This window comes from Alosa sapidissima, chromosome 15 (genome assembly GCF_018492685.1).
Source record: "Alosa sapidissima isolate fAloSap1 chromosome 15, fAloSap1.pri, whole genome shotgun sequence".
Taxonomy (NCBI): Eukaryota; Metazoa; Chordata; class Actinopteri; order Clupeiformes; family Clupeidae; genus Alosa; species Alosa sapidissima.
The window spans coordinates 10,091,581-10,117,996 of record NC_055971.1 but is presented as its reverse complement, the minus strand read 5'-3'; the positions used below and the strand labels follow the sequence as shown (position 1 = coordinate 10,117,996).

General features: G+C 42.2%; 1 protein-coding gene across 1 annotated transcript; it reads right to left on the bottom strand.

Moving 5' to 3' along the window:
• Nucleotides 1-1,785: 1,785 nt before the first annotated feature.
• foxn1 (forkhead box N1) lies at nt 1,786-26,155 on the bottom strand. Its single transcript, XM_042064615.1, has 9 exons — nt 26,124-26,155; nt 24,780-24,951; nt 23,231-23,521; nt 20,078-20,143; nt 19,710-19,843; nt 18,548-18,644; nt 6,803-7,010; nt 2,517-2,975; nt 1,786-2,126 (listed from the first exon to the last, which is right to left on the bottom strand). The coding sequence occupies exons 1-9, from the start codon at nt 26,153-26,155 to the stop codon at nt 1,873-1,875; spliced, it is 1,713 nt and encodes a 570-aa protein (XP_041920549.1). The 3' UTR covers nt 1,786-1,872.
• Nucleotides 26,156-26,416: the final 261 nt, after the last annotated feature.

Below are 26,416 nucleotides of genomic sequence, written 5' to 3'. Positions count from 1 at the left end.
CATTAGTGAATACAAAAGACAGCATACAGTAGACATACAGACCAAGAGACTCTTTTCATGTGAATGTGTTGTATTTATACAGTATATACATATATATATATATGTCTTGTTCCATGTCAGAAATATTTTTACATAGCTTCTATGGTCGAAGTACAAAATAGACAAATCAGATGCTTGTTTTGATATACATTTTGTTTAGTCATAAAGGTGTGATAGCTTTATTTTCTGTGATATTTGTTGAATAGAAAATAATATATACTGTATGCACTTGGGGACTTTACATGGCATTCTGGAAATAAATATACTTTATGTGGTTTTCTGTATAATTTCTTGTCCTGACAATTTCCTGAGCATTCTTATGAAGATATAATGTTAAATTATTATGAAAAGCTAAATGGAGACATGTAAAAAAAGCCAATGACAAGACCATTTATAGAGGGACGCAAAATACACCAGCCAGCAGACAAAACTTAGATTAAGTGTATAAACAGCATTGTACACAGGGCTTTGGGGTTCAGACGGTAATACTGTGGTTGTTACATGCAATGGGCCTGCTTGCTCGGGCAGGTCAAAAAGACATGACGTCAGAGTTACTAACAGAGTGGTTTTACAGCACCACCAGATGGAGTAATGCAGCAATCTTGTCTATACATTGCTCTGGAAAGGCTCAAGAGAATAGTGGCCTCTCCTCAGAGCAGAGAATTGGGCCTCCGATGTATAATGAACAAAAATGTAACATTTGAACATTTTTGTTTTTGCTCCCATTTTTCAAGAATTGAAGTAAAAGATTAACCTGGAAGCCAGCCGAACTTAGCCCCGCCCACAACATTGGAGAAGATATATTTTTCTTCTATACACAAAAAAGGCTTATTTCTCTCAAACTGTGTTAATAAATTACTCTTCACTGAGATAATCCATTCACCTAACACATGTGACACATCAAAATATAATGATTAGAAAACATGACTATTGCAGTGTCATCCCTTGGACTCGTCTCGTAAAAGGTAACTCTAAAATGTGCAGTTTAATCACAAAACACAATGCCATTGATGCCACATGTTTTGAGGGAGTGTGCAACTACCTGTGAACTGAATATATGGAGTGCTCACTAATATAGATTTTCAAATAAACATTTTGTGCTCATAGAGGTAGAAGATGGGAGTGTGTTGCATTTATATTTTTGTTCAAAATGTTAGACTTTTATTTATCTCCCTGTGTATTTCAATACGTATTCCAGTATTTGCATAAAATCACTCTTTGCAGTAAACTGCAATGATACATTTGGTTTGGCTGACATTGTTTTGTATTTGTATGTCGCTTTGGACAAAAGCGTATCCATAACCATAATCATATCCATAACCATAAAAAAAACATCTTAGACAGAATGATTATTATGAAAAGAGCTGACACATGTGTGGAGCCACCATTACACACTGATACAAATACATTTTACTATCTGAGTGAGGTAATAGATGTTTAACACACTCAAAATCAAATTGCTACATAATTAATGTGTACAGTTAATGTGTACAGTTAAAGTGTGTAGTGTAACTATAGCATGCTAAAAAAAAGTGCTACTTTAACAATGTTGAGTATACATTAAAAACATACTTTTTGACTATTTTAATTCATTAATCCAAGTAAAAATGTGTTTCATCTAATACACTTTCGCCTCTAGATGGCAGCACTTCACCAAGTCGATGCAGCCATGATATTTCAGTTACGGATTGGGTAAAAGTTTTGGCTAAGGCTGACATCCCAAGAAAAAATGAATCCAGTAGCAACAACATTCTTATTAACTTTATTTTGCTATTAGAAAATTCTTATATACAAAACAAATGTAAGAATGTGATTGAAATGTGGAGCAGAGAGCTAGTATGTGGACATGCTATCCATGTTAGGGAATGTGGTGGAATTTTGTGCTGTGATGCTCAGCTCTAACATTCCTTTCGGGTCCCCTTCCCCAGCACCAGGGCCACTTGCATCTGCCCTGGTCGAGCCAAGGCCTTGCAGGGTCACCACTCTCTGCCAGCCAGGGCTAGCCTGGAAGGAGGACAGGGTGACGGGTGTGGTGGTAACAGTGTCTGGAGCCAGGCTATCGTCCTTCAGCTCCTCCCACAAATAACCTGAACAGAGACATTTACATTAACATGTATTCATTTAACTGTTGTTTTCATCCAAAGCGACTCACAAAATGAAGATAAACATTCAAGTTACATTGTAAAGGAGACCTTAGGTAACAATAAGTTCTACTATACAAACACCACAAGACTGTTTGAAATAGAGTCCCGCGGGCATGTTGTAGGACGGCTACGTGTTAGGAGTTTACACACCTCGCTCTGAGTGCGAGTGGTGAAATAAATAAATAATAGACCATAAACGGCGGAAGATATACGATACGATACGATACGATACGATATACCTTAGGACAAAGTCAAAGAGAGGGATGGCAAGAGAGAGTGGTGTTTGGCAGAGTTTGGCTCCCAGAACGCCCTACTGATTGAGCTTGTGCTTACCGTGCAGCTGTAGGTCTGTGAGACTTGGGTTGAGCATATCGATGTCTGTGCTTTGGTCCCCCTCCAGCAGCAGCTCCTGCATGCTCTGCGAGACGCCGTTATTGGCCTGCAGGGCGGCGCTGTAGCTGGGTGGGGTCTGTGCGGGCAGGGGAGACTCCAGAGCGCCAATGTTGGAGGGAAGGATGGTGCCAGGCTGCTGGGTGACTATGCACTGGAAGGGGAACACAGTGGGATTGTGGGGCAGGTATGGAGGCCGCTGGCTGGCAGCAGGTGAAGAGTAGCTGTACAAGGGCTGTCTGTGAGAGTGAGGGTCATGCTCCCTTGGCTGGGTTGGGACATGAGGTGAGACTGTGTCATATCCTTGTTTTCTCAATGCTGGGTATGTCTGTCGGTGGTTTAAGCGGACGGATGACGATTTTATCTTGTCAGCTCTGTCCTCAAGAAGGTGATCTAACTCATCTGAAGAAAAGACAGAATTTGGCATGGTTTAGAAATCAGAAGGATAGGCCACTGAAGCCATACAGACACTGTGATTTGGCCCCAGATTTTAGGCCCAATTCAGTCAGCCTTGACAAAGTTTAGAATCAAGCTAAATTCCTGTCTGACTGCTTGACATTGGTAGTGCAGTTTGAGTAGGCTTAAGAAGATCAACATCAATCAACAGCTCCTGACAGATCAGGATTTCTGGCATGTTTGAAATTGTTTTGGCTGTCTTGCAATGTCAGTCTGTGTCCATGCAGTGATCGGCAGCAGAATCTGTGGCTGTGTGTTTGTTTGTTTTTATAGTAGCTTGATATCCTAACCGGAACTAAACTGAACAGTGAGATTCTGACTGAATCTGATTGATGAAGAATGCTGTTCTACATTAGTGAAGTCTACACTTTCAAGAGGACATCCTGGGCTTTCTGGTGATGTCACAATAATGTATGTGATTAACAGAGCACACAAACGTTCTTTTCAAAATGGCGGATATAGCATTTTTCTCATTTTGTAGTGACAAGAGAGGTAATTGATGAGTTTTTTGTAGATATTATGTTATGTATTGCTAATAATCAAATTGCTTCCTAAATATGAGGGTCTTAACTTCAGAGAGATTTCAGAAATGGGCAGTAATTTTAACACTTTAAAAACATACCAGTAACTTTTATTCAGTGTCCTTTATAGTGGACAGCAGGTGTTAATACCTCTTGTTTTGAACCAATGCCCATGCTTCAAAAGGCAGAGGGCTGATTCTCATAAACTAGATGTACCGCACAGCGGTACAAAATATGACCGCCGCTCAGTGCTGTACATCCATTCCGCGAAAATAAATCACACTTATCAATTTGTCTCTATCTTCTACTTCACCCCCCACTCTTGAAACGTTTGTGTATGCTTGTTCGCCATGCCTGTGTGTGTGTGTGCGGGCCGCACAGAAAGTAGCCTACTGGCGCTACAAAGGTGAATAGATTTGTAGCACTAGCCAAAAAAATTGTAGCATTGTTATAAAACCTTTAAAATCTCTAAACAATCACAAGTAGGGCAGTTTGTCATAGTTCATCCATTGTAACTGGACTGATGAAAGGTCATGTATAGGCTACATTGTATTTGAGAAAAGCAGAAGGTATCAGCATAATGTTTTATTTTTATTTATTTATTTATTTTATTCAAAAAACCTTGGAGTGAGATTTGGTGGGGCCCACCAAAAATTTGCTGCGTAGGCTACATAGGAAATTTTGTTTGGCTCATTCAGCATTATTATCGTAGGCTACAGCGGGGAAACAAACGTACATCAGTGGTTCTCAGGTGTAGGGACCAGGGTCCCAGAGTTAAATTAACATTGGCATCAAAGGGATCTACTACTAGGACTTCGGCCTGAACCTGCGTTCATCTGATGCTGTGTCCTCCTAAGGTTGTTTTGTAAGAATTTAAGAAATGTTTGTATATTTTAACTTTTAAATGCATCAATCGGGTGCACTTTCAAAATAAATTGAAAAAATGCTTATTTTTATGGAAATATGTGTGTTTTAGCCTAAACTATTTTGCACTTCAGAATTATAACCATGCACACACAGGTGGAATAGTTATGGTGATATTGCAATAAGTTCACAACCACAAAACATATGCTACATTTCACAGTTCCGAAATAGTCAAAAATGTGTGTGCATTTCAGCACTCCATGAAATTATGCAGAAGTGGTCACCTTTGTTATTCACCTAGTTCATTTAAGATAAGATATTGGTCATTGTAATGGCCATCTAGCCTATGCTCTTCATTTTTTTTTAGGACGTACCCATACCTGGAAATGTATGATGTAAATGTTTGCATATGGCTTATGTCAGGCTTTATATCAAGAAAAAATTATAATATATATTATAAATTTATATTTATAAAAATATATATATAATATGTGTGTCTCATTATTTGATTTTCGTCATATTTTGGGCTAGGTTGATTTGGGCCCTTGAGACCAACATACCATAAAAATTTCTTCATCCTCGGTACTATGGTTCATGGTTTAGCAAAACTGCATTTTTTGGGTTTCGGGGGGCCCAGCACGGGTAGGGAGTGGCCCCCGGGGACCAAATGAAATTTTTCCGTAAAAGTCTAGTGGGGCTACATACCCACCAAATTTCATGTGCCCCGGTGTTTCGGTGTCCCGGGTATCGTTGACCAAAAATTCAGGAAGTAGATGACGGGGGAGGGGGACTTTGACGATCCCTATATGACTGTTTCGCTAGCTATGCTAGCTAGACTAGACAGGCTAGTAAGGAAAGCTGGCTCTGTTGTGGGAGCCGAACTGGAGTGCATCACTTCAATATCAGATAAAAGGACCCTGAGCAAACTGATCAACATCTTGGACAATGAATGTCATCCACTCTACAGCACTATTAAAAAGCAAAAGAGCTTGATCAGATGGAGACTTCGCTCACTGCCATGCACAACTGAAAGGCTGAGAAAGTCATTTGTCCCCAGGGCTATTGAACTGTTCAATGCTTCAGTGCTTCTAAAGGGAAGAGGAGAGATAGACTTCTCTGCATAGTCTGTCTGCCTCTCCACCCTCTCCATGTTTGAGTACTGACTGCCCACTACTGTTTTACTACTGTTTTACTACTGTCCACAGCCTAATGTTTTTACTACTGTTTTACTGTTACACTGTTTTTCATGCTATATTAGCACACATGACCAATGGCTTCTGCTACAATACTGAATGGCTGTAACCCTATTACCTCAACCTATTCTTGCACTGACATAGTTTTTTATATTACCTTGTCTACATTATACTCTACTCTCTTATTTGTCCATATTTATGCTGGTCTCTAGACCTTATTCTTGCACTGTTGGACTACTGTTGGACTACTTTTTGCACCTTCACCATGACACTCACTCTCTTGAGCACCTTACATGCACACAGAACTACAGGCCAGTCCCGGCCCGGTCACTGGAAGTGTCTCATGCTTGATCACCCTCAAGCACACTGTGGATTATTTTATTTAATTTATATAGTATATTTAGTATTTAGTTTTGTTAGTTTTTCTTATCTTCTACTGTCTCTATTGTACAGTGGAGTTTTGTTATATGTTTATACTTATATTTACCATTTCTGCTGTAAGTGCATGTTGTGTGTGATGTCTGTATGCTACTGAGACCTTGAATTTCCCCTTGGGGATCAATAAAGTATCTATCTATCTATCTATCTAACTATCTATAACAAAGGGTAGTCAGTCTTAAAGGATAATTCCGGTGTGATTTTGACCTAAAGTGTCAAGCACCACACCAGGAGTGTCGCTTTTTTTGCGACAACGTTTTTTTGAAGGAGGTGATAAGGCTGGGAGTATGCTAGCCAACTATATTAAAAAGCAAGAAGAACATATGGCTATTCCAGCAGTATATTACCAACAGGGTGTGCTGCATACGAGCCCTGCAGAACGAGAAATACGAGAAAATGAATGTCTAGTTCCCAGACCCCATCTCAATGAGATGAGGTCTGACGTTAGCCAGGCTATTGCACACATGCATTTCTGCCAAAATAGATGTCTGATAAGTGCCCAAAAAGCATTGCAATATGGCCGCCGAGTGGAGGGATCTGCCTAAAAGGACTTTGGTTTTACTATCAGTGTAAATTTAAATTTCATCCTTTGTTTGGAAAAAAATGATCAGTATATGGACACCACTGTGGGTCATTCATTTGGTTGTCTTACTTTGGGCCATCTGAGGGTAAGGTCCATTTCAGGATAAGGTCCAATAAGGTGCTTCTCAATGGTCTGTGGCAGTATACTCAAGGAGAAATATTAAAGTGGTCCTACCTGGTCGAGCCATGCTCTTGCGGATAGTGAGGGGGTCTTTGCGGCGCCATTTCTGCAGCTCCTCCTGCATCTTTCCCACCTTAGCGGGGTTCAGGGCCCACAAGCAGCCTTTCCGGGAAGCATGACCGCTCTTGTTGTCCACTTTCTCAAAACACTTGTTTAGGGATAGATTGTGGCGGACAGAGTTCTTCCAGCCATCAGGAGCTGTCTGATGAAATGAGATGCGATGAAATGAAGACCCAATACACAAGGCTACATTAGAACAAAGCTACGTGTTGTTTACATTTTTTGCATAAAGGTGACAATCAGTAGACGCACCCTAGCGGCAGCAAATTTAATATGCTGCCCGGGCTAGTCTAGCAACTCTCCGTTGGCTTGCAAGCTGGAAAAATTAAGCTTTAATAAGGCCTAGAGGATGAACTAGAGTGGTGGAAATTTTGACGATTGGTCCTGTCTCGACCCTTCTGACTCGTTTCGAATCGCCTTTGACTACTCCTTTGACTACGCCTTTGGCTGCCAACAGGCATACTGTAGGCTACTCAAACATGTCCTAAAACAACACTTAACGTTCGTTTTCAAAGCTGTGCAACTCACCGGGTGGTTAGTGGTGTTCGTTGATGTTCCAAATCAAGTAGCGTAGCGAAGTACAGTTTCTGTCGTGTTTTATTTGGCATTTTGTAAAATCCCATTGATTTCTGTTGGAAGACTCATTGCGCGTTGATATTACTGCGCCACCGTCTATGCTTCAGGTTCAAATATTAAGCGGAAGCTTATATAGATTGTGAGGTGTCTGAATAAATAGTTCCACAATAGTATAAGACGGCTGGAAATCATACATTGCGCTGATATATTTGCTTTTAATAATCAACGAACACCGCTAACCACTCGGTGAGTTGCACAGTTTTGAAAACAAACGTTAAGGGTTGTTTTAGGACATGTTTGAGTAGCCTGGCTACAGTATGCCTGTTGGCAGCCACTCTGAGTAGTCAAAACGAGTCAGAAAAGTCAAGACATGACCAATCGTCAAAATTTCGGTGTCCACCACTCTAGTTCATCCAAAACAAACCAGAAAAGGGACTCCAAGTGCTAAATACCGGAATTTTCCTTTAACATAATGATTAATGGCAGAGTTGCAACGGTTCGGCGTGAATTCCCGGCTACTTGAAAACAAAGAAGATGGATGTTGCTGTTGGCGAACAGTGTGACACATTACATTACATTACATTAGGCTGACGCTTTTTTAGCCAAAGCGACTAACAACATGGTAAACAGTTTAAGTTTTAGAGCAATTCACAACAATTTTAGTACAATTTAAAAAAAACATTAGAGTACAGTAAAAATAAGTGCCTCAGTGAGTGCTGTTTTTAACAGTTACGTGTCAGTTTAAGACGGCTGGTGAGTGCTAGGATCAGCAAGACTTGTTGTAAGTGTTGCTATGAGAGGAGATGTTCTCTAAAGAGCTGGGTCTTCAGGAGTTTTTTGAAAATGGAGAGGGATGTCCCTGCCCTTGTAGGAACTGGCAGTGTGTACCACCAACGAGGAACAACAGATGAGAAAAGTTTGGATTGGCCTGAGCGTACTGGTGGTAGAGCTAGACGTCGTTCATCTGAGGAGCGCAGCGGTCTGGAGGTAGCGTATGTCTGTATGAGGGCATTCAAGTAGGTGGGAGCAGAACCAGAGACTACTTTGTAGGCAAGCGTTAGAGCCTTGACTTTGATGCAGGCCGCCATAGGTAGCCAGTGTAGCTGGATGAGCAGCGGGGTAACATGTGCCCTTTTGGGTTGGTTGTAGACCAGGCGCGCCGCCGCGTTCTGGATCATCTGAAGTGGTTTCACTGCGCAGGCTGGGAGACCTGTCAGGAGGGCGTTGCAGTAGTCAAGTCGTGAGATAACTATTGCCTGAACCAGAAGTTGGGCAGCATCTTGAGTCAAGTAAGTCCTGATTTTCCGTATGTTGTAGAGTGCGAAACGTCATGACCGGGCGACTGAGGTAACATGATCTGAGAAGTTTAGTTGGTTGTCGAGAACAACTCCTAGATTTCTTGCAGTCCTGGTAGGTGAAACAGACAGGGAGTCAAATTTGATGTTGATGTCGTGGTGTATGGTAGGTTTAGCTGGGAGGACCAGCAGTTCAGTCTTTGAGAGGTTCAGCTGGAGGTGGTGTGCCTTCATCCATGTAGCTATGTTTGAGAGGCAATCCGAGATTCGTGCTGAAACCAAGGGGTCATCAGGTGGAAAGGACAGATAGAGCTGTGTGTCATCTGCATAGCAGTGGTATGAGAAGCCATGCGAACGGATAATCTGTCCCAAGGAGGTGGTGTAGATAGCAAAGAGAAGAGGGCCCAGCACTGAGCCCTGGGGAACCCCTGTGGTGAGATGGTGAGGTGCAGATAGCTGACCAAGCCATGATACGTTAAACGAGCGTCCTGTGAGGTAGGATTCAAACCAGGAGAGAGCAGAACCGGAGATTCCCATGTTAGCAAGTATAGCGAGAAGGATGCGGTGATTAACCGTGTCAAAGGCAGCCGATAGGTCAAGCAGAATGAGTACTGATGACCGAGCGGTCGCCCTGGCTTCTTTTAAGGCTTCTGTTACAGACAGCAGAGCCGTTTCGGTAGAGTGGCCGCTTTTGAACCCAGACTGATTTGGATCCAGAAGGTTGTTCTGTGAAAGGAAGTCGGAGACCTGTTTGGAGACTGCTCGTTCAATGCCTTTGGATAGGAAAGGCAGGAGTGAGACAGGGCGGTAGTTTTCGACTTGAGCAGGGTTGAGAGAAGCTTTCGTAAGTAACGGTGTTACCCGGGCCATTTTGAACGCTGTTGGATATGTGCCGGAGGTTAGCGAGGCATTGATCACATGTGTGATAGCTGGTGCGATGGTCGGGCTGATGGACTGAAGTAGGCTCGTAGGTATAGGGTCCAGCGAGCATGTGGTATGACGGCTGCATGTCAGGAGTCTAGATACTTCACTCTCGGAGAGGCGTGAATGCTGAAAAGCAGTCCCTAGAGGTTGTAGGAGTGCGGTATCTGAGTCAGATGCGTTGAGTGGGCATGTAGAGAATTGACTGCTGATTGCCGCCACTTTGTAAAAAATGAGGCGAGGGTATCTGCAGTAAGGCAGGATGGAGGAGGAGGCAGCTGAGGGTTGAGTAGCGATTTGAAGGTTGAGAAAAGTTTGAGTTTCTGTAGTGCTGTTGATTTTGTCATTGTAGAAAGCCGTCTTAGCAGCAGTGATGCTAAGGAGTGTCAGGTAGTTTTTGAGGTCATCAGTTAGTTTGGATTTGTGCCATTTCCTCTCCGCGGCTCTGAGTTTGGTGCGCTGCGATCGGAGGGTATCATTTAGCCATGGATGAGAGTGTTTGGATCGAGCTGGCCTTGTAGTAAGAGGGCACAGCTCGTCTAGACACAAGCTCAGTGTGGAGCAGAGCGAGTCTGTGGCCTCATTAACCTCCAGAGAGGAGAAGGTGTTGAGTGGAGGTAGACCGGAGGCAACCACAGAGGAAAAGTGCGTTGGAGACAGGTTCCGAATGTTGCGGCGGAACGTGACCATCGGCTGAGGAGCCGGAGGCTGTTCTGTCAGGCTGACGTTGAACTGGATGAAGAAGTGGTCAGAAAGATTGAGAGGCGCCACCATGAGGGTGTCTGTGCTGCAGTTCCGAGTGAAGATCAAGTCAAGCTCTTTGCCAGCTTTGTGAGTCGGTGGGCTTTGGACCAGTTTGAGGTCAAAGGAGTGGATCAAGGGTCAAAAAGTCCGCTGAGCCTGGGGCGATCACTGTGATGGCATGGAATTCGAATGAGACATATTTGTTTGAAGGCAGTAGCGGGGTGAATTTCCATTTGTTGGAGATCAGCAGGCCCGTCCCACCTCCTCGTCCAGATGTGCGAGGGGTGTGGGATAGTGTAAGGTTAGTGGAGAGTGCAGCCGGGGTGGCAGTGTTCTCAGGTTTGATCCAAGTCTCAGTGAGAGCAAGGAGTTCCAAAGAAAGGTGGTTGGCATAGCCAGCTATGAAGTCCGTTTTGTTGACTGCGGATTGACAGTTCCACAAGCCCATGGAGAAGGAGGTTTCTGTAGGTGAGGACCGTTTAAGTTGCTGGAGGTTAAGGCGATTTCTGCCCCTTTTGGCATGATGCCGTTTTCTGCGATGGCCGGTGATAACAGATATGGTGGAATGGCACTTTTTTCCTTTGTCGGCGCCTGTGCTCGGTTAAATTGCACAGGTAAACTTGCTTGTCTTGACCGCGTCCGTCTTAAACGAGGACGGCTTAAACAAGGGCTGACGCTGACGCTTCAGCAACAGCCTCTATTGTTATGCTGACAGGAATTGCATGCAGCTGTCCTCGTGTCTTCACTAATGATGAATCAGCGTAGACACGAGTAGGGTTGGGTATCGTTTGAATTTGAACGATTCCGATTCCAATTCCGATTTCTTATTTCGATTCCGGTTCCTAACGATTCTCGATTCCGATTTTTTTAAGAGGCAGGGTCAAAAAAAGTTTAGGATATTTTAAATGAGCTAGCTAACCAACTTCTCAGGGTATCTGCACATTTTCCAAGTGCAAATGTAAAGACTTTTAAGACCTTTTCAAGACATCTAAATGAAACTTAAGACTATACCACGGCAAAAAGATATATATGACTGTTTATGCAATAGTTTTTTTTTTTCCTACTAATTTAACCCCCACTTTTAGATGTCTACAGAAGTTACCAAAAATATTTTGGCGAAAGAAAAATAATTGTGTGTGAATTACCTTCAAAGCTATTAATGCCCAATTTTAGGGTCTGGGCTGCTTGCTTTTGAAGCTGGCTGTACATATTTGGTTAGACTAAGCTATTTACATATTTTAATAAGCCTACTTTATATAATTTACTATGTGCAACTATAGAAAAGATAGTTTGGGATGGGTGTGAACACTAAAGGCTCTGGCATGGTCCTGCGTCACATTTGCGCGTGTCCAAGACGTGCGTCATTTTTGCCGTGGACGTGAAGCATACTCCAATTTCTGCTGTCCTGAATGCGCGTTAAATTGTTAAGGTTAGCGCCTGCGCACTACGGATTAACTGTGATACTCTGCCCCACCAACTGGGGGCGGTACGTCGAGCCTGAAAGTAGGACACAACCACCAAAGAAGCCTGAAACGCCTGAAGAAAAGAAGAACTTGGGATGTGCTAGCACTAAACGAAGGAAGAGCTGATGAAGGAAAAAGCACCACGAGTACGTTCGCCTGTCTGCTGGGAAGTTTGATAAGCTGGCCCATCGCATCGCTCCATTTATCATCCACCAGAACACACACAGCACACCTGTTGGTATAGCTGAGAGACTAGCTTAGCCTACTTGCTTATTAGGCTACTTAGCCTGTAGCGAGGGCAGCAATATTGGTGCGATACAAAGTAAAGACATTTTTCTGAACACATGCAGCAGTGTCATGGTAAGAAAGAGTTGTGCGTACAGATGTCCTCAATTAAATTTGTATTGAGTCTTCACACCTGCCTCATACCAAAAAGTATGAACCAAAAACCTGTAAATATGACGTGTCAATAAAAGTTTTGAAGTAACTATTTGTGTTCATAATGTATGTCTCACTGTGATAATGGGTGTATTTAGAGCGAGAGGTAGCCTACACTGTAGGTTATTCCTTCAATTATTATTATGATAACATTATCCGGTGTTGACAGGCGAGTTTCGAGATTGAGTTCAGCATTGTTCAGGAGTAGGCTAGGTGATAATGATTGCACCTGGGAGAGGTAGGCTACATTCCCTTTATTATTATAATCACTATTGATAATGCATTATATATGGAACAGGCGAGAATGCATCTCGATCAGCAAGTGTTTTACTGGGTTTTGCCTGAGCGTTAGATATACCTTTATATGGCTCTGGGTTTCGCGATTTGATTTCAGCATACGCTCATTTTTAAAAGATGCATTTAATCCGAAGTCATGTCAGCTCTCTATGCAAGCGAGTAGGGCTGTCACTTTTATTCGAACATGATGTGAAATATCCGTAGTCGAACTATAAATAAACTATTCGGTTTTTAGTGCTGTGTAGCGCATTTCCCGGTGTTGACAGGCGAGTTTCGAGATTTGAGTTCAGCATTGTTCAGGAGTAGGCTAGGTGATAATGATTGCACCTGGGAGAGGTAGGCTACATTCCCTTTATTATTATAATCACTATTGATAATGCATTATATATGGAACAGGCGAGAATGCATCTCGATCAGCAAGTGTTTTACTGGGTTTTGCCTGAGCGTTAGATATACCTTTATATGGCTCTGGGTTTCGCGATTTGATTTCAGCATACGCTCATTTTTAAAAGATGCATTTAATCCGAAGTCATGTCAGCTCTCTATGCAGCGAGTAGGGCTGTCACTTTTATTCGAACATGATGTGAAATATCCGTAGTCGAACTATAAATAAACTATTCGGTTTTTAGTGCTGTGTAGCGCATTTCCCGGTGTTGACAGGCGAGTTTCGAGATTTGAGTTCAGCATTGTTCAGGAGTAGGCTAGGTGATAATGATTGCACCTGGGAGAGGTAGGCTACATTCCCTTTATTATTATAATCACTATTGATAATGCATTATATATGGAACAGGCGAGAATGCATCTCGATCAGCAAGTGTTTTACTGGGTTTCGCCTGAGCGTTAGATATACCTTTATATGGCTCTGGGTTTCGCTATTTGATTTCAGCATACGCTCATTTTTAAAAGATGCATTTAATCCGAAGTCATGTCAGCTCTCTATGCAGCGAGTAGGGCTGTCACTTTTATTCGAACATGACGTGAAATATCCGTAGTCGAACTATAAATAAACTATTCGGTTTTTAGTGCTGTGTAGCGCATTTCCCGGTGTTGACAGGCGAGTTTCGAGATTTGAGTTCAGCATTGTTCAGGAGTAGGCTAGGTGATAATGATTGCACCTGGGAGAGGTAGGCTACATTCCCTTTATTATTATAATCACTATTGATAACGCATACGGAACAGGCGAGAATGCATCTCGATCAGCAACGCCTGAGCGTTGTAGATAGATACCTTTAATTGGCTCTGAGTTTCGCGATTTGATTTCAGCATACGCTCATTTTTAAAAGATGCATTTAATCCAAAGTCATGTCAGCTCTCTGCAGGGAGTAAGGCTGTCACTGTCTATGATTAGTTTTATTTTATTGTTTACCATCTCATTCAGTGCTATATGATCCAGGGCTCATGACCAAATCAAGCCAATATAATAGCCAGTAGCCACAATGAGCCCATGCAGCCATCCTGTTTCGACAATCAAAGGTAACGCACAGAACGACCAGCAGACAGATAATTACGTCCCCAACTCATCTAAAATGTGGTGTCTTGAAATACTTTGGGTTCTACACCATAGATGGTAAAGTGACCGTTAAATATAATGTTAAAGAATGTATCTGTGGATTGTGGCTTTACATCGGTCGAAGTTGACTCCATGTCGTGGTGTCTCACGTAACTCAAAGCCAGGCAAGCTGAGGACAGGCGCTCTGTTCCATCGTCGTTATGGTAACCAAACAAGTCTTCTTCTGTCTAGGTTTGTTTCTACGTTTAAGTGTTGTTCTTCTATGTGGTCCACCTACTGGAGGGGAGTGTTTACAGCAGTTCCGTTTCACACATGCGCAGTCTACACGTCACTTTGACGCGCGGTCTTAAATTTCGGTCGACTCAAAGACGCGACGCATGCTGTAAAAATGACGCAATTCTCGTCACACGTTCACCAGTGCCGCGTGCGCGGGACGCAGACGCAGGACCATGCCAGAGCCTTAAGGGTCATCCGATTAGAATGAAAAAAGAATGAAGGTCCAGACAGCCAGTTTCTTCTTATTATTCTTGTATTAAACTGTTGGCAGCACAAGGCACTTACATTGCATAATTATTGTGTGTGGTTCTGTAAGTTAAGCACACAGAAAATCGTATCCATTAACATACTATGTAATGTTTCCAATACATATTAAATTATACAGTGTACAAGCGCCCTCTTGAGGCCAAAAAAAAAGACAGCATATCACCGTGCCTAAGAAACGTGATTCACACGTGTAATCAAGCTGACCAACATACAATGGTATATCTGTTAGCCTACACTTATAACCATAACAATAAGACCTTTGTAGTAGCAATAATAGCATGGTACTGCCTCAATACAAGAAAGACATACAGTAGCCCTGTATAATAGCGAAAATAATGTTCAAACGAACTTAGCAAACTTACATTATACTTTGCATTAGCAAAGGGAGCTAAGCTGATTTACAAACGGTTTAATGCAGCTTCATTATTAAAGTAAATCAACATCATCATTACAAGCATGAAACAAAGATACAATTATGAATGCAAAGGGTTACTTACTGAATAATGGACGCACATAAACTAGAAGACAACCTCCTAAGCTGCTACTCCATCCCCATACTCTCGGTGCTTGGACTGAAAAGAACGTAACTACGTGACACAAGTCACATGACCCATTTTAATACCATAAGGTCTGGTAACAGAACTCCCCTATGTGGCCTTTTTAACAGCAACTATTGTCCAATATGCAGCACAGCAAATTAAAGTTAATCCACTACTCTACATTTTGCATACCAGTTGTATCTAAACCAACCAAAGCTTGACTGAAACATTGACTTGTTTTAAATGAATTAAGAGACAGGTCCTCCTCGCATGATCCTGCTGAAAACTGCTGGTTTCATCTCAAGCACGCACGTATTATGAACGCACGTTTTTTTTTAATGTAGCCAGTCGCCGACATTCAAAAAATATGCGGTTATAGTTCACAACTTTTGCGAAGTAGGCTTAGCCTACTGGGAAACGCTGGCAAGCAAGCTGCTGGCAGATATTACAGATAGGCTATTATAACTTAGACAGATATTTTCTTCCCTAGGCTAGGCCAGCAACACACGCTGGAAAGATGCAAACAGATCAACTTAACATACAGTATTTCCTCCTGATTGCAAAGCACTGCACATAATTTGACCAGCAGTCTTCGCGTACGATGCTGCGCCAAGCGCAACTCCAAAAAGGAGAACAAATGAGCGTCCGGCTTGAGGCTGCGCCGGACGCCGGACAGGGCTTTTAAAATCCATATGTCCGGCCTAAATTCGAACGTATGGCCAACCTATCGCTCTTTCTTCCGCTTATTCTACCGTAGGCTTCCTTATTCCACGTAGGCTACCTGTATATCTCTCTGGCCTCAGCTACACCACGAAAACGTCAGGCATATTATTTTGTAGGCTACATAGGCCTACTGTACCTACAAAATGTACTGTACCTCTCACACCTTTAACCACACCCGTGAAAAACATCTTCACTCTGCAACCACTACTTCCTCCCGTAGCCTAATAGCCTATTCACTTATACAATTGCGTTTTAAATACACGAAACTGGATTGAGACATCACTCGCTCACCATACGCACATTTAATACCTCTCTTTCGAAAATTCAGTTGTATTTAAGACTATTTAAGGATCCGCGGGAACCCTGCTTTCTGAATTAAATAGTCTGACCTTCAACATGAATTTTAATTCTATGAACTATGCGCTTCTTCGTTGGTTATCAGCCGTTTCTTCTTCCGGTCGGCGGACTGGGAATCGAAACTAGGAATCGAAATTTAAACTTTTGAATGATTCCGGGAAAATCGCAAAGATAGTCCCGGTTCCAACAATACTCGATATTCGATACCCAAGCCTAGACACGAGTTAAGCTTTTTTAAGTTGGCAAAAGTTTGAACTAGCCAACTAGCTCCGCTGGTGGGAAAACGCATGGGACTCATGAGTTGTAGAGCGTTTGGGCAGCCGCGGCCTACTGGTTAGCGCTTCGGACTAACCGGAGGATTGCCGGTTCGAACCCCGACCAGTAGGCACGGCTGAAGTGCCCTTGAGGAAGGCACCTAACCCCTCACTGCTCCCCGAGCACTGCTATTGTTGCAGGCAGCTCACTGTGCCGGGATTAGTGTGTGCTTCACCTCACTGTGTGTTCACTGTGTGCTGAGTGTGTTTCACTAATTCACAGATTGGGATAAATGCAGAGACCAAATTTCCCTCACGGGATCAAAAGAGTGAATATATACTTATACTTCATATGTTACAAGTATATAAGTGCATTAAAAATGAGTAAAATTGGTACAATTTTGGAAAGGGATTGGTCCTATTAGACAAAGATGATTAAATCGCTAAAGCATTCACAAACTAGATATGTACCGAAATGAACCGTACCGCTAGGTGGAAACAAGCGGTTGGTCTCAGAGGTTCTCAACCTTTTGGGGCTAACCAAAACGCCAAGGTATGGTGACTGATTATAATGAATGTCACAAACATTAGGCTATAACAGTCAGTTCTTCATTATCATACAGGCTAGGCTATTCTCATATTTGCAATCTGGGAAAACCACCAATTTAATTCAATTCTAATACCATCCTAGCATAATTCTGGATACCGTCCCCTGGACATCATCCTCGCAAATTCTTATATGTTGCTAGGATGGTATAAAAATCTTAAACTGGTGAAAATGTATCCATGTGATGGGTTTTCCCAGATCCCATCACATTTTCTTGATACTGTGATGTCTCACTAAAATGCCAGTGATTAGTTATCTCATTTATTAGCCCAGCACGATGAACAGACATAAGAACACAGTGGCCCAGAACAGAAAGAGGCAGAACTTCCTCAGCAGGTAGCATACTGTATCCCCAGGGGGTCTGCCACCTCTGGCCAGGCTGCCTACCATCAGCGTGCCTGGGATTAAACATAGCGCGGGCACTCTGAGATTGACAGCCAGTCTTTACAATACATATAAGTGGTCATGGGACCCGTTTTCAATGTTTGGTAAAAGAAATAGGCTCATTTTCTGTGAAGAACATAAAACAAAATATTTTCAGTGAATACACACGGTCCACCCCCTCTACACATAACTATTGCTTACTGTATGTGGTTTTTGGGTCTTCTGGACCCAAGTGTAATAATTGTAGGTGCTATCCTCCCCCTAACTGGGCCTGCTGTGTGTGACGTAAAGAAGGACAAACATCAGTGCATCACTCCACCAATCAGGCCTTTATGGCAGAGTGGACAGATGGAAGCCATTTTTTGCCGGGAGTTTCCCAAAAAGCACCTGAATGGCTCTCAGACCATGAGTAGTAAAATCATCTGATCTGATGAAACAAAGACTGAACTATTTGGCCACAATTCCCAACGGTGTGTGTGGAAGAACTTGGGTCCTTGGTGACCTGTCTGACCAAGGCCCTTCATCCCAGATTACTCAGTTTGCTGTTGGGCACTTTCAATGCTGCAGAACTTTTCTTGTATCTTTCCCCAGATCTGTGTCTTCACACAACCGTATAAAACAAAAGCCGGTTTGGAACGTGGCACCTTGGTTTGGAACTTGAACCATAACATTGTTGTTTTTTCCTGCAAACCGGAGTGGGCGTGGCATTCTGCCGTTCAGATGGGAGAAGGCTAAAAGCATGAGTTTTCTGTCCATGTCAACTGTTGCCATGTGTAAACAAAATTATGTTCCCTCCGAAATAGAATAGAATGGCACCATATAATTTACCTGAGACAGGTTGGTTGTATGAGCCTAGGATTTACCCCCTTCTTCACCTGTTTATCTTCATTAATATCTTACTTGAGATTTTTTTAGAGATGCCTTGGGCTGGCTCCACGTAAAGCAAAATATTAGTGTTGGGGAAGGCAGCTGCTTATTCTTGGCCAGATTATCAAGAATATCAGAAGCTTGCCATAACTGACTTTTACCTTGAAATACGGGAAGTGTTCGGTCATGAAGCTGTAGATTTCACTGACAGGCAAGCTCCCAGTCTGGCTGCTCCTCAGTGCCATAAAGATGAGGATGCTGGCAAGAGGGATAAGGGTGTTACTGTACAGATTACATTTGTGTGTATAAAGGGCTGTTTACACCAGAAATGATAACTATCAAGATAACTATAATGATAAAAGCATCCACACTGACCAACGATATGGCAAGTCTCTCCTCATGTTGATGAATGTGATGGCTAAAATTGAATAGATCCTTCAAAAGCGCTCTGAAAGTGATCTCCAAAGATATTGTTCTTCATGACGTTATCATTAGGCTATAGTTTATGTGCGGATGTCGTCATTTATATTAGCTAGAACAATACTTTTCTGCTGTTATCATTTTCATTAGTTATCATTAGTTATTATATTTAATAATAAATATATTCTTTCAATATTTTCTTTCATAAATATATTTCTATCAACGATATAGCGCGATGATATTGTTAAAATAAATAATGAGTTAATTTTTCGCATGTACAGAGGTGACCAAGAAGCTAGCAATTCTTGTCCAAAAACTATTGCTACACAACAATACTCAATATGTTGTGCAACGGTGAGTCATTTTTCCCCGTTGAACCGACACTGGATTTTAGGGTTCCCCCACCTGCCAAATCCCACTTTAACCACTGGTTATAGTTATCGTTCTTGGTGTGAACGTCCCTTAAGTGTCAATAAGAGTGTGCTCACATTTGTGTTAAATAAAAGCATGCTTGCCCATGTACCTATGGGAGCCAATAAAAATCTGAAAAAAATCTGGAGGTGTTTTTTCTGTTTGTAATCAGTATAATGATTTACTGAGTCTCTATGATGGAAAGGATGCACACACTTTTCCCCAAATATTGTTTTAATCTCACAAAATGGGATAGTCTCTTTTCCTTCTCACTGTCTCAAATGGAATCTACTCTGATCAACTGTCTGGTATACTAGTGCCAATAGTCCAGGGGGCATGGAAACATCCTTTCCACCTGAGAGCCTCCCAGCTAAACTATAACACTTGAATTATGATGAAAAATTCATGCATAATGAAGTCATCGCATAAAATGCTAAACCAACACTTTCAACACCTCTACCACATACTTTATCTGTCTGGACAGTGTCTTACCTATATGAATAGATGGGTTTAGGGTAAAGCATTTCTGCTGTTTCGGGTTGATTGGTATTAGAGGAAATTCTGTTATAGGGGTCATAGGAATAATTAATCTGCTCTCCGCTTGTGAATTCATCTGGAAACTGGAACTGAACCAGACACACACACACACACACACACACACAAAAGAGAGAAGGAAGAAGGGGGCAAAAATTATGCCATTTTTTGAACTAATTAAATGTAAAGTATAGGCTAAGGTTTTTATAGTATAAAGTATAATTAAGAGTGTAATTTCCTGACAAAAGCGATCTTTACAAATACCATTAGAATGGCCAAGGGACACAGAAATTATTGAAATGAACATAATTAGAAACCAAGCTCACCTGTTGGAGGGAGCCATAAGTGCCTTCAGTCTGAGAACAGTAACTTTGAGGATTCTCAGCCATGCCCTGCCATACACACACCACACACACACACGTACATTGCAGGCAGGTGCTTGTGATTTATGGTGATCATTATCTAAAAGGGTATACTAAGGACATCTGAACAGCAAGTCTTGCTATACATAAAGTGTGTGCCCCTGGCCATTGTGTAAATCAAACTGGGAGCTAACATGAAAAGCCCCAAGAAGGAACCGCCACAGCCAGAGGCGGACTGGCCATCTGGCATAAGGGGCCCAGTGGGCCGAAACACGTTTCAGGCTGATAGAATAGAATTTATATAATTTAATTATTTTGGCCAACGATCGGCCCAAAGGAAGGACAATCAGCGGCCATTGGTTACATTTCCATATTGACACTGGACTGATCCAATAACAGCTCACGTCAGGCCCCACCCCTCCCATTTTAGCTCAAAGCCAGAATTCTGTGAGTACATCAAAAGTTAAGGGTAAGGCTAGTGTCAATATAGCAGTGTATGTTATTCGTACCCTGGTGCAATTAGAAGTGAATTCTATTCGTACCCCAGTGCACAATAATCAATATGTTTTATTAATACTCCATCTGGTGCAAATATCAATGTATGCTATTCGTACCCCAGTGCACACAGCAATGTGCTCTATTAATACCCCGTCTGGTACAAAATATCAGTGTATGCTATTTGCACCTCTGTGCATTTACTCTGGCATATTGATCACACAATGTAATAAAAAAAAAACGAGCAACGTGTTTTTGTTGTTACGTCACAGGGTGTGAATAGCTCAGCTGTGTAATAAACACTCTGAATAAGGTATGCTGTTTGCATAGAAGTGGATGCTATTTGTACCCTGGTGTATATAGTAATGTATGCTATTTACACCCTGGTGCGTGACTTAGCTAATTGTTGCAGTCAAAACTTCCATTTGAGAACCGATTTCTTGTTCAAATTGCGCGCCTTCTCCAGAGACGTTGGTTGGACGCCGCTGCATGAAATCCATTTTTTTTCCCAGTGTTTGCCAATTAAAAACTTTGGTGCTGATGTGCCGGTGTGCAGGGGATTAAATTGAACGGAGACTTCATAACATCTGTGGTTGCCCTACTGTTTCATATCAAAATGATTGCTGTGAAAAAGGTCGGTTACACTTTACTAGACAGTATCGACATAAGAGTGACATGACACTGTCATGAATATGTCATAAACAAGTCATAAACGTTTATGACATAACGCTTCTGTTATTAAGTGATATTCGGTTTTTGTCATCATAACAAGTTAGGGTAAGGGTTAGGGTTAGGGTTAGGATTTGGGTTAGAGGTTAGGAGGTTAGGGTTAGGGTTCATGTGTGTCATGACAGTATCATATGTTCATGACAGTATCATGTCACTCTTATGTCGATGCTGTAAAGTGTTACCAAAAGGTCTAAAAAGTAAAAGTGGGATACTCCATGCATCATTAGTTGAAACTGCACAATTGGGTAAGGCGGTAAACTATTGAAACAAAGAAGACAGACTAGAGCACACTGATTGAACTTGCAGTCTTTACTAGTGCAAACAAAAACGACTACCCAGATAGCAAAATCAGATTGGCAGATAGCGGACCGCTGGTGGTATGCCACTTGTGGTCCGCTGTTGGACCACCATCTCTTTAAATTTAACTTGTCATGAGTATTAAGAAAAGTTAATACAATTATATATGGACTATAACTGAACAAATGAAAAAGATTTTAAACCAATAGTGGCAAAATATTGGGCAATTTGTCTGCAACCCGCCAACGGACCGCCAGAGAACCGATGAGCAAAATGCCAGCGGACCGCCAGCTATGCCCCCAATGGACCGACAGTGGTCCGCCAGCCTCTTGCTATCTGGGTACTGTTTAGACATCACGACTGATGAAGACACAGTGGTGTCAAAACGTTAGTCTTCTTTGTTTTAATAGGTATCAGGATACAAAATACAAACTAGAAATGCAATTCCAAGGAATTACCAGTGCATAAAATGCAAAAAGTGTAATGTAAAATATCATGTAGGCCTATAGTTAAAACAGATAATGCAGAGGTGGTTACTAAGGTGTTGATAGGATAGACATGGTGGTTGCAGACACGAGTGAACAGAGGGCGAGCTTTTGAGGAATGGCGTCAAGTGAGAGACTCTGAAGACTGCAAAACGGACGCCGACTTGGCTTTGTTGCAGTTGAAATTGTAAGTAGCCTACCCTTGGGTGAACTTCGTCTTTGTAATGTGGTTTGATAGTCTCTTGAACAAGTGTTTGCTCGACTGTTTTATTTTGAGCCCTGTATGTGTTTAGCTTGGTTTCTTGATGGCTAGCTTGCTAGCTAGTGGGGGTTTAGCGTAGCAGTCACTTGCTACCAAACATGTTTGTTTGCGTTCTGGATCCAGGTTCTCGTTGTGTATTTACATATCGCCCTTCGAATGTCGCCTCATTTGTCGCCTGTATCATGCGATATGTCCGGCTGAACATAATAGCACTAATGCAGTGCCCTGACCTCTGCTAGTTAGAACATATTCGACAGTGTTGTATTCCGAAGCTGCAGGGGGAGAGGTGTAGTGAAAAATGCGAGCCCAAATCCAGCGAAAACCCAGAAACAGCGAAGGAATAACCAGACCTGCAAAGTGCTTCTTTAAAAGTAGATGGTTTAAAAGTTGAATGTAGATAGTTTAAACATTGTTGATAGACTGATAGTTTAATGCATGTTGATAGGCAAATAGTTTAATGGATGTTGATTGGCTGATAGTTTAATGGATGTTGATGGACAGCATGTTTAATGGATGTTGATGTCTATCAACATCCATTAAACTATCTACATTCAACTTTTAAACTATCTACTCACCAGGGCTTAAAAAACAATAGTGGATTTTGACATCAACATTTCAAAAGGCCATGGCTTAAAAGTGGTCAGAGGATATAAGGCATATTCCATCCAATGTTCTATCCATCCATCTTCCTCAAACCATTCACTCATCCACCCATTAAACTATCTTATCAACATCCATTAAACAATCAACCTATCAACATCCATTAAACATTCTGTCTATACACATCCATTACACTATCTACAGTACATTCAACTATCTACTCTGTCTCAGCAAATGGTTGTTACACACCATAAACAAGGAAGTCTGAGGAGTCAAACTGTAGGGCAGCCATGGGCCTCGCTCCCCCTCTCGATCGGCTGCTGCTGTTACAGTCGACAGCTGGTTGCTCGTCTGTGGCGTCTCCTCCTTGACACAGGCGAAAGGGGACGAGCAGAGGGGTGGGCTGCCCTCGCTATACTGGCGGCAGTAGGGGTGAAAGCGCCGCTCCTCGCCCGGCTCCGGGGCAATGCCAGTCCCGTCTGTGCTGTGCCTGCGGAAGCCCTCTGAAGCAGACTTGGGTCTGTAGGTAACACCCTCACTCTGTGGAATGAACAAAGACCATGGAGTCAATGCAATATTTGGCTGTTTTGATTTTAGCTATCCAGAATCCAGCATGTAGAGGCAGAGAATTATCATGATTTTAATGAAAATGGATATTTAAAATATGGTCTAAATTTCTGTCAAACAGACGTTCAGAAATATAGTTGACCTGGTTGACCTTATTTAACAAAGTAAACACTTCAGATATGCATCAAACCAAGTAACAGCCTACCAACAAAATTTCTCCATACAATTTCAACATCATAATAACTGACCGGCACTTAATTTTTCCATCAGTTTTTTAACACATTTTCCATAAATACAGTATAAAAAGTACATTAAAAATGTAAAAACAAAATTTCTTTCAGGTGTCCTCTCCCAACACATATTTAACATTGGAAGGATACATGTGAATTGTCAATGACCAGATACCATGACACATTATTTTTTATCCCTCAACAGAAAAACATAAATAAAACATTTTTAAAAATAGGATAATAATAATGATATAGGCCTTGTGAAACAAAGGGCCAGATGTACTAACACTTTTGCGCCCACTTGAGGCGTATTTGTTTCGCAACGTGCACGTAAAAACATGGCGAGATATGTACAAGCAGGCCGCACTTGGGTAAAACTGCAGACTGCCTGTCACAGGAGCTGAATATGGCAAATTGCACTTTCTCGTGTCATGTACATGCAGATCTCTTGTCATGCATATGCATATTCAGAGGAGGGTCAGGGGAAAGTGGGAGTTTCGTGTTAAAAGATGGGAGGAAAAGTGTAAAATGCGCCTACTGTAGGTGCGCACGTCTGTTTTGCGGTGAAATATTACCTCCTGGTAAAAGTTGACATTAAATGTGTCAATAAGAGGAACTTTCAAAGACAACAGAATCGCTATTCAGAGCACCAGTTTTGCGTCTTTGCACTTTATTAAAAGCAACCTTAACTTTAACTGAAAGTTTGATAAATACCACGTACACTTGGGTATCACAGCCTTTGCTATCTGCGGTTTGTCCATGGCGCTGATAACGCTACGTTCGCAAATGTACGTACATCTGGCCTAAACTACTCACCCTGATTTTGGGTAACTACACACGTAATATAATACTAGGAGGCCTTGAAGAATAAAAAATATATATAATAAGAAATAATAATGTACGTCATATAAAATGCTAAAGTTCCCATGGGTAGTGATTCACTGAACTGATGACAAGATAAAACAGATTTGCCCAAGGAGGTGATGTTTAAAGCAAATTACTTTCTTGGATGCGAAGGTTAGTTGACCGTGGGCCATCTGTAGCTGAGGTGAGCTCAGTGTCTCCAGACTGCGAGTGCTGACAGGTGGAAACTGGGAACTGGTGGTGGCAGTGGTGGCTGAACACACAGAGAAGCATGGGAGCTCTGTGGACATGATCCCAGCCACTGTGCACCTGCTTCAGGCACAGACAGAAAGACATGTTTCACCTAGAGATCATGCAAATGTTTTAAGCACATTTAAAAGAATGCTATGAAGTGAGGTTGCTGTGCTTTTTGAGGTTAAAATAATCTATTTCACTCTACTCAGAAAGAATGCTCACAAATGTAAATATATCTCCTACTGACATGCTCATGGAGAATATAGTTCAGACAAAAGGTCCACTTTGTATTTATCTGTCCTCACTCCTGCATATCTACTGAACAGAGGGGAGATGTGTCAATTGGGTTCCTGAAAGAATAAGCCTGGAATTATCTCCCGCTTTCTCAAAATACATCCTCAAAGCTCATTAAATTCCCCAAGCAAATCATGAAAAGTTAGGTCACACAAAGCCAGATCTTGCATAAAGGGGGGTGGGGTGGGGGTGGGGGGGGGGGCAGGTTAACACCCTGAAACCAAGACCGCTGTGTTTCCCCTGGTCCCTCTGCTTCGAAGCACTCACTTAAGCAGAAAGATGAGATGGCCTTTGTGCTATTGACATGACTCGACCGATACCCCTGGCTGAAGACCCAAACCCCAGGTCCCTCCCCCTTTCAAGTGAGGAGCCAAAAGGGAAAATAGCTGAGCACAGAGATGGGATCTGACTGAGTCAGGCCGCTTCAGGCGAGAGATGAATGGTTGAGCGGTTCAGTTCACTCCTTGGTATCTCCTATCGCTCAAGCTCGATCATATTTTGCTTTGTCTTGCTCCACACAGAGGCAGTATTTCCTTACTCATAATACACTGTATATCAGTCTTGAGATACATACGGAAATCAGATCCTGGCCGTGATAGAAAAAAAAAACAACAAAAGCAGCTTTTGTCCGCTTATGGACAGTTAATTGAGCGTTCAACTTGTCCTTTCCCACTGTTTTGTCAGCACAAAACACCCTTAAAATGCAAGAAAGGGAGAAGGAACAGAGAATGAGCAATAAAGACAAAATGTCCTCTCATCGCCTTCAGTTATCTCTCTGGTATAAGAGGATGAAACTTGGCCACAGATCTCTCTCTCTCTCTTACACACACACACACACACGCAGGCGCGCACGCACACACACACACACACAAAAAGCATTCAAAAATGGGATGTTCTATTGACGGTGCCAGATTTCACTTCATACTCTATTTCTTCCTCTGGTCTCGTCCCACCTTGCTAGTCTCTGACATGTCTCTGCAGCCATGGCCAGCTCTGTTTCCTCTGCTCTTGTTGCAGCTTGATGGACGTGTCTAATGGACTGTGTCCATCTTCTTTTACACTTTCATTCATCACATAATTAGGAGAATTTCACTCCATTTGTCTTCCCTTCTTTTTTCCACAGGGATTTGTGTTTACCTGTGCAGATGGCTTCAAAGACACACAATCCACACACGGAAACGCAGTGTATGGAAGTGTGCAGAAGTGAAGTACATTTGAGTCCACTGCCCAGTGTCACAAGAGAATT

Bases quoted from the DNA above. Each gene is read 5' to 3' on its own strand.
- foxn1 (XM_042064615.1), bottom strand. From the start codon at position 26,155: ATGGCTGCAGAGACATGTCAGAGACTAGCAAG. The intron at 20,144-23,230 runs GTGTGTAACAAC...TGTGTATGGCAG, and splicing joins CTCAGACTTCCTTGTTTATG to GGCATGGCTGAGAATCCTCA. The intron at 2,127-2,516 runs GTAAGCACAAGC...GTCTCTGTTCAG, and splicing joins CACAGACCTACAGCTGCACG to GTTATTTGTGGGAGGAGCTG.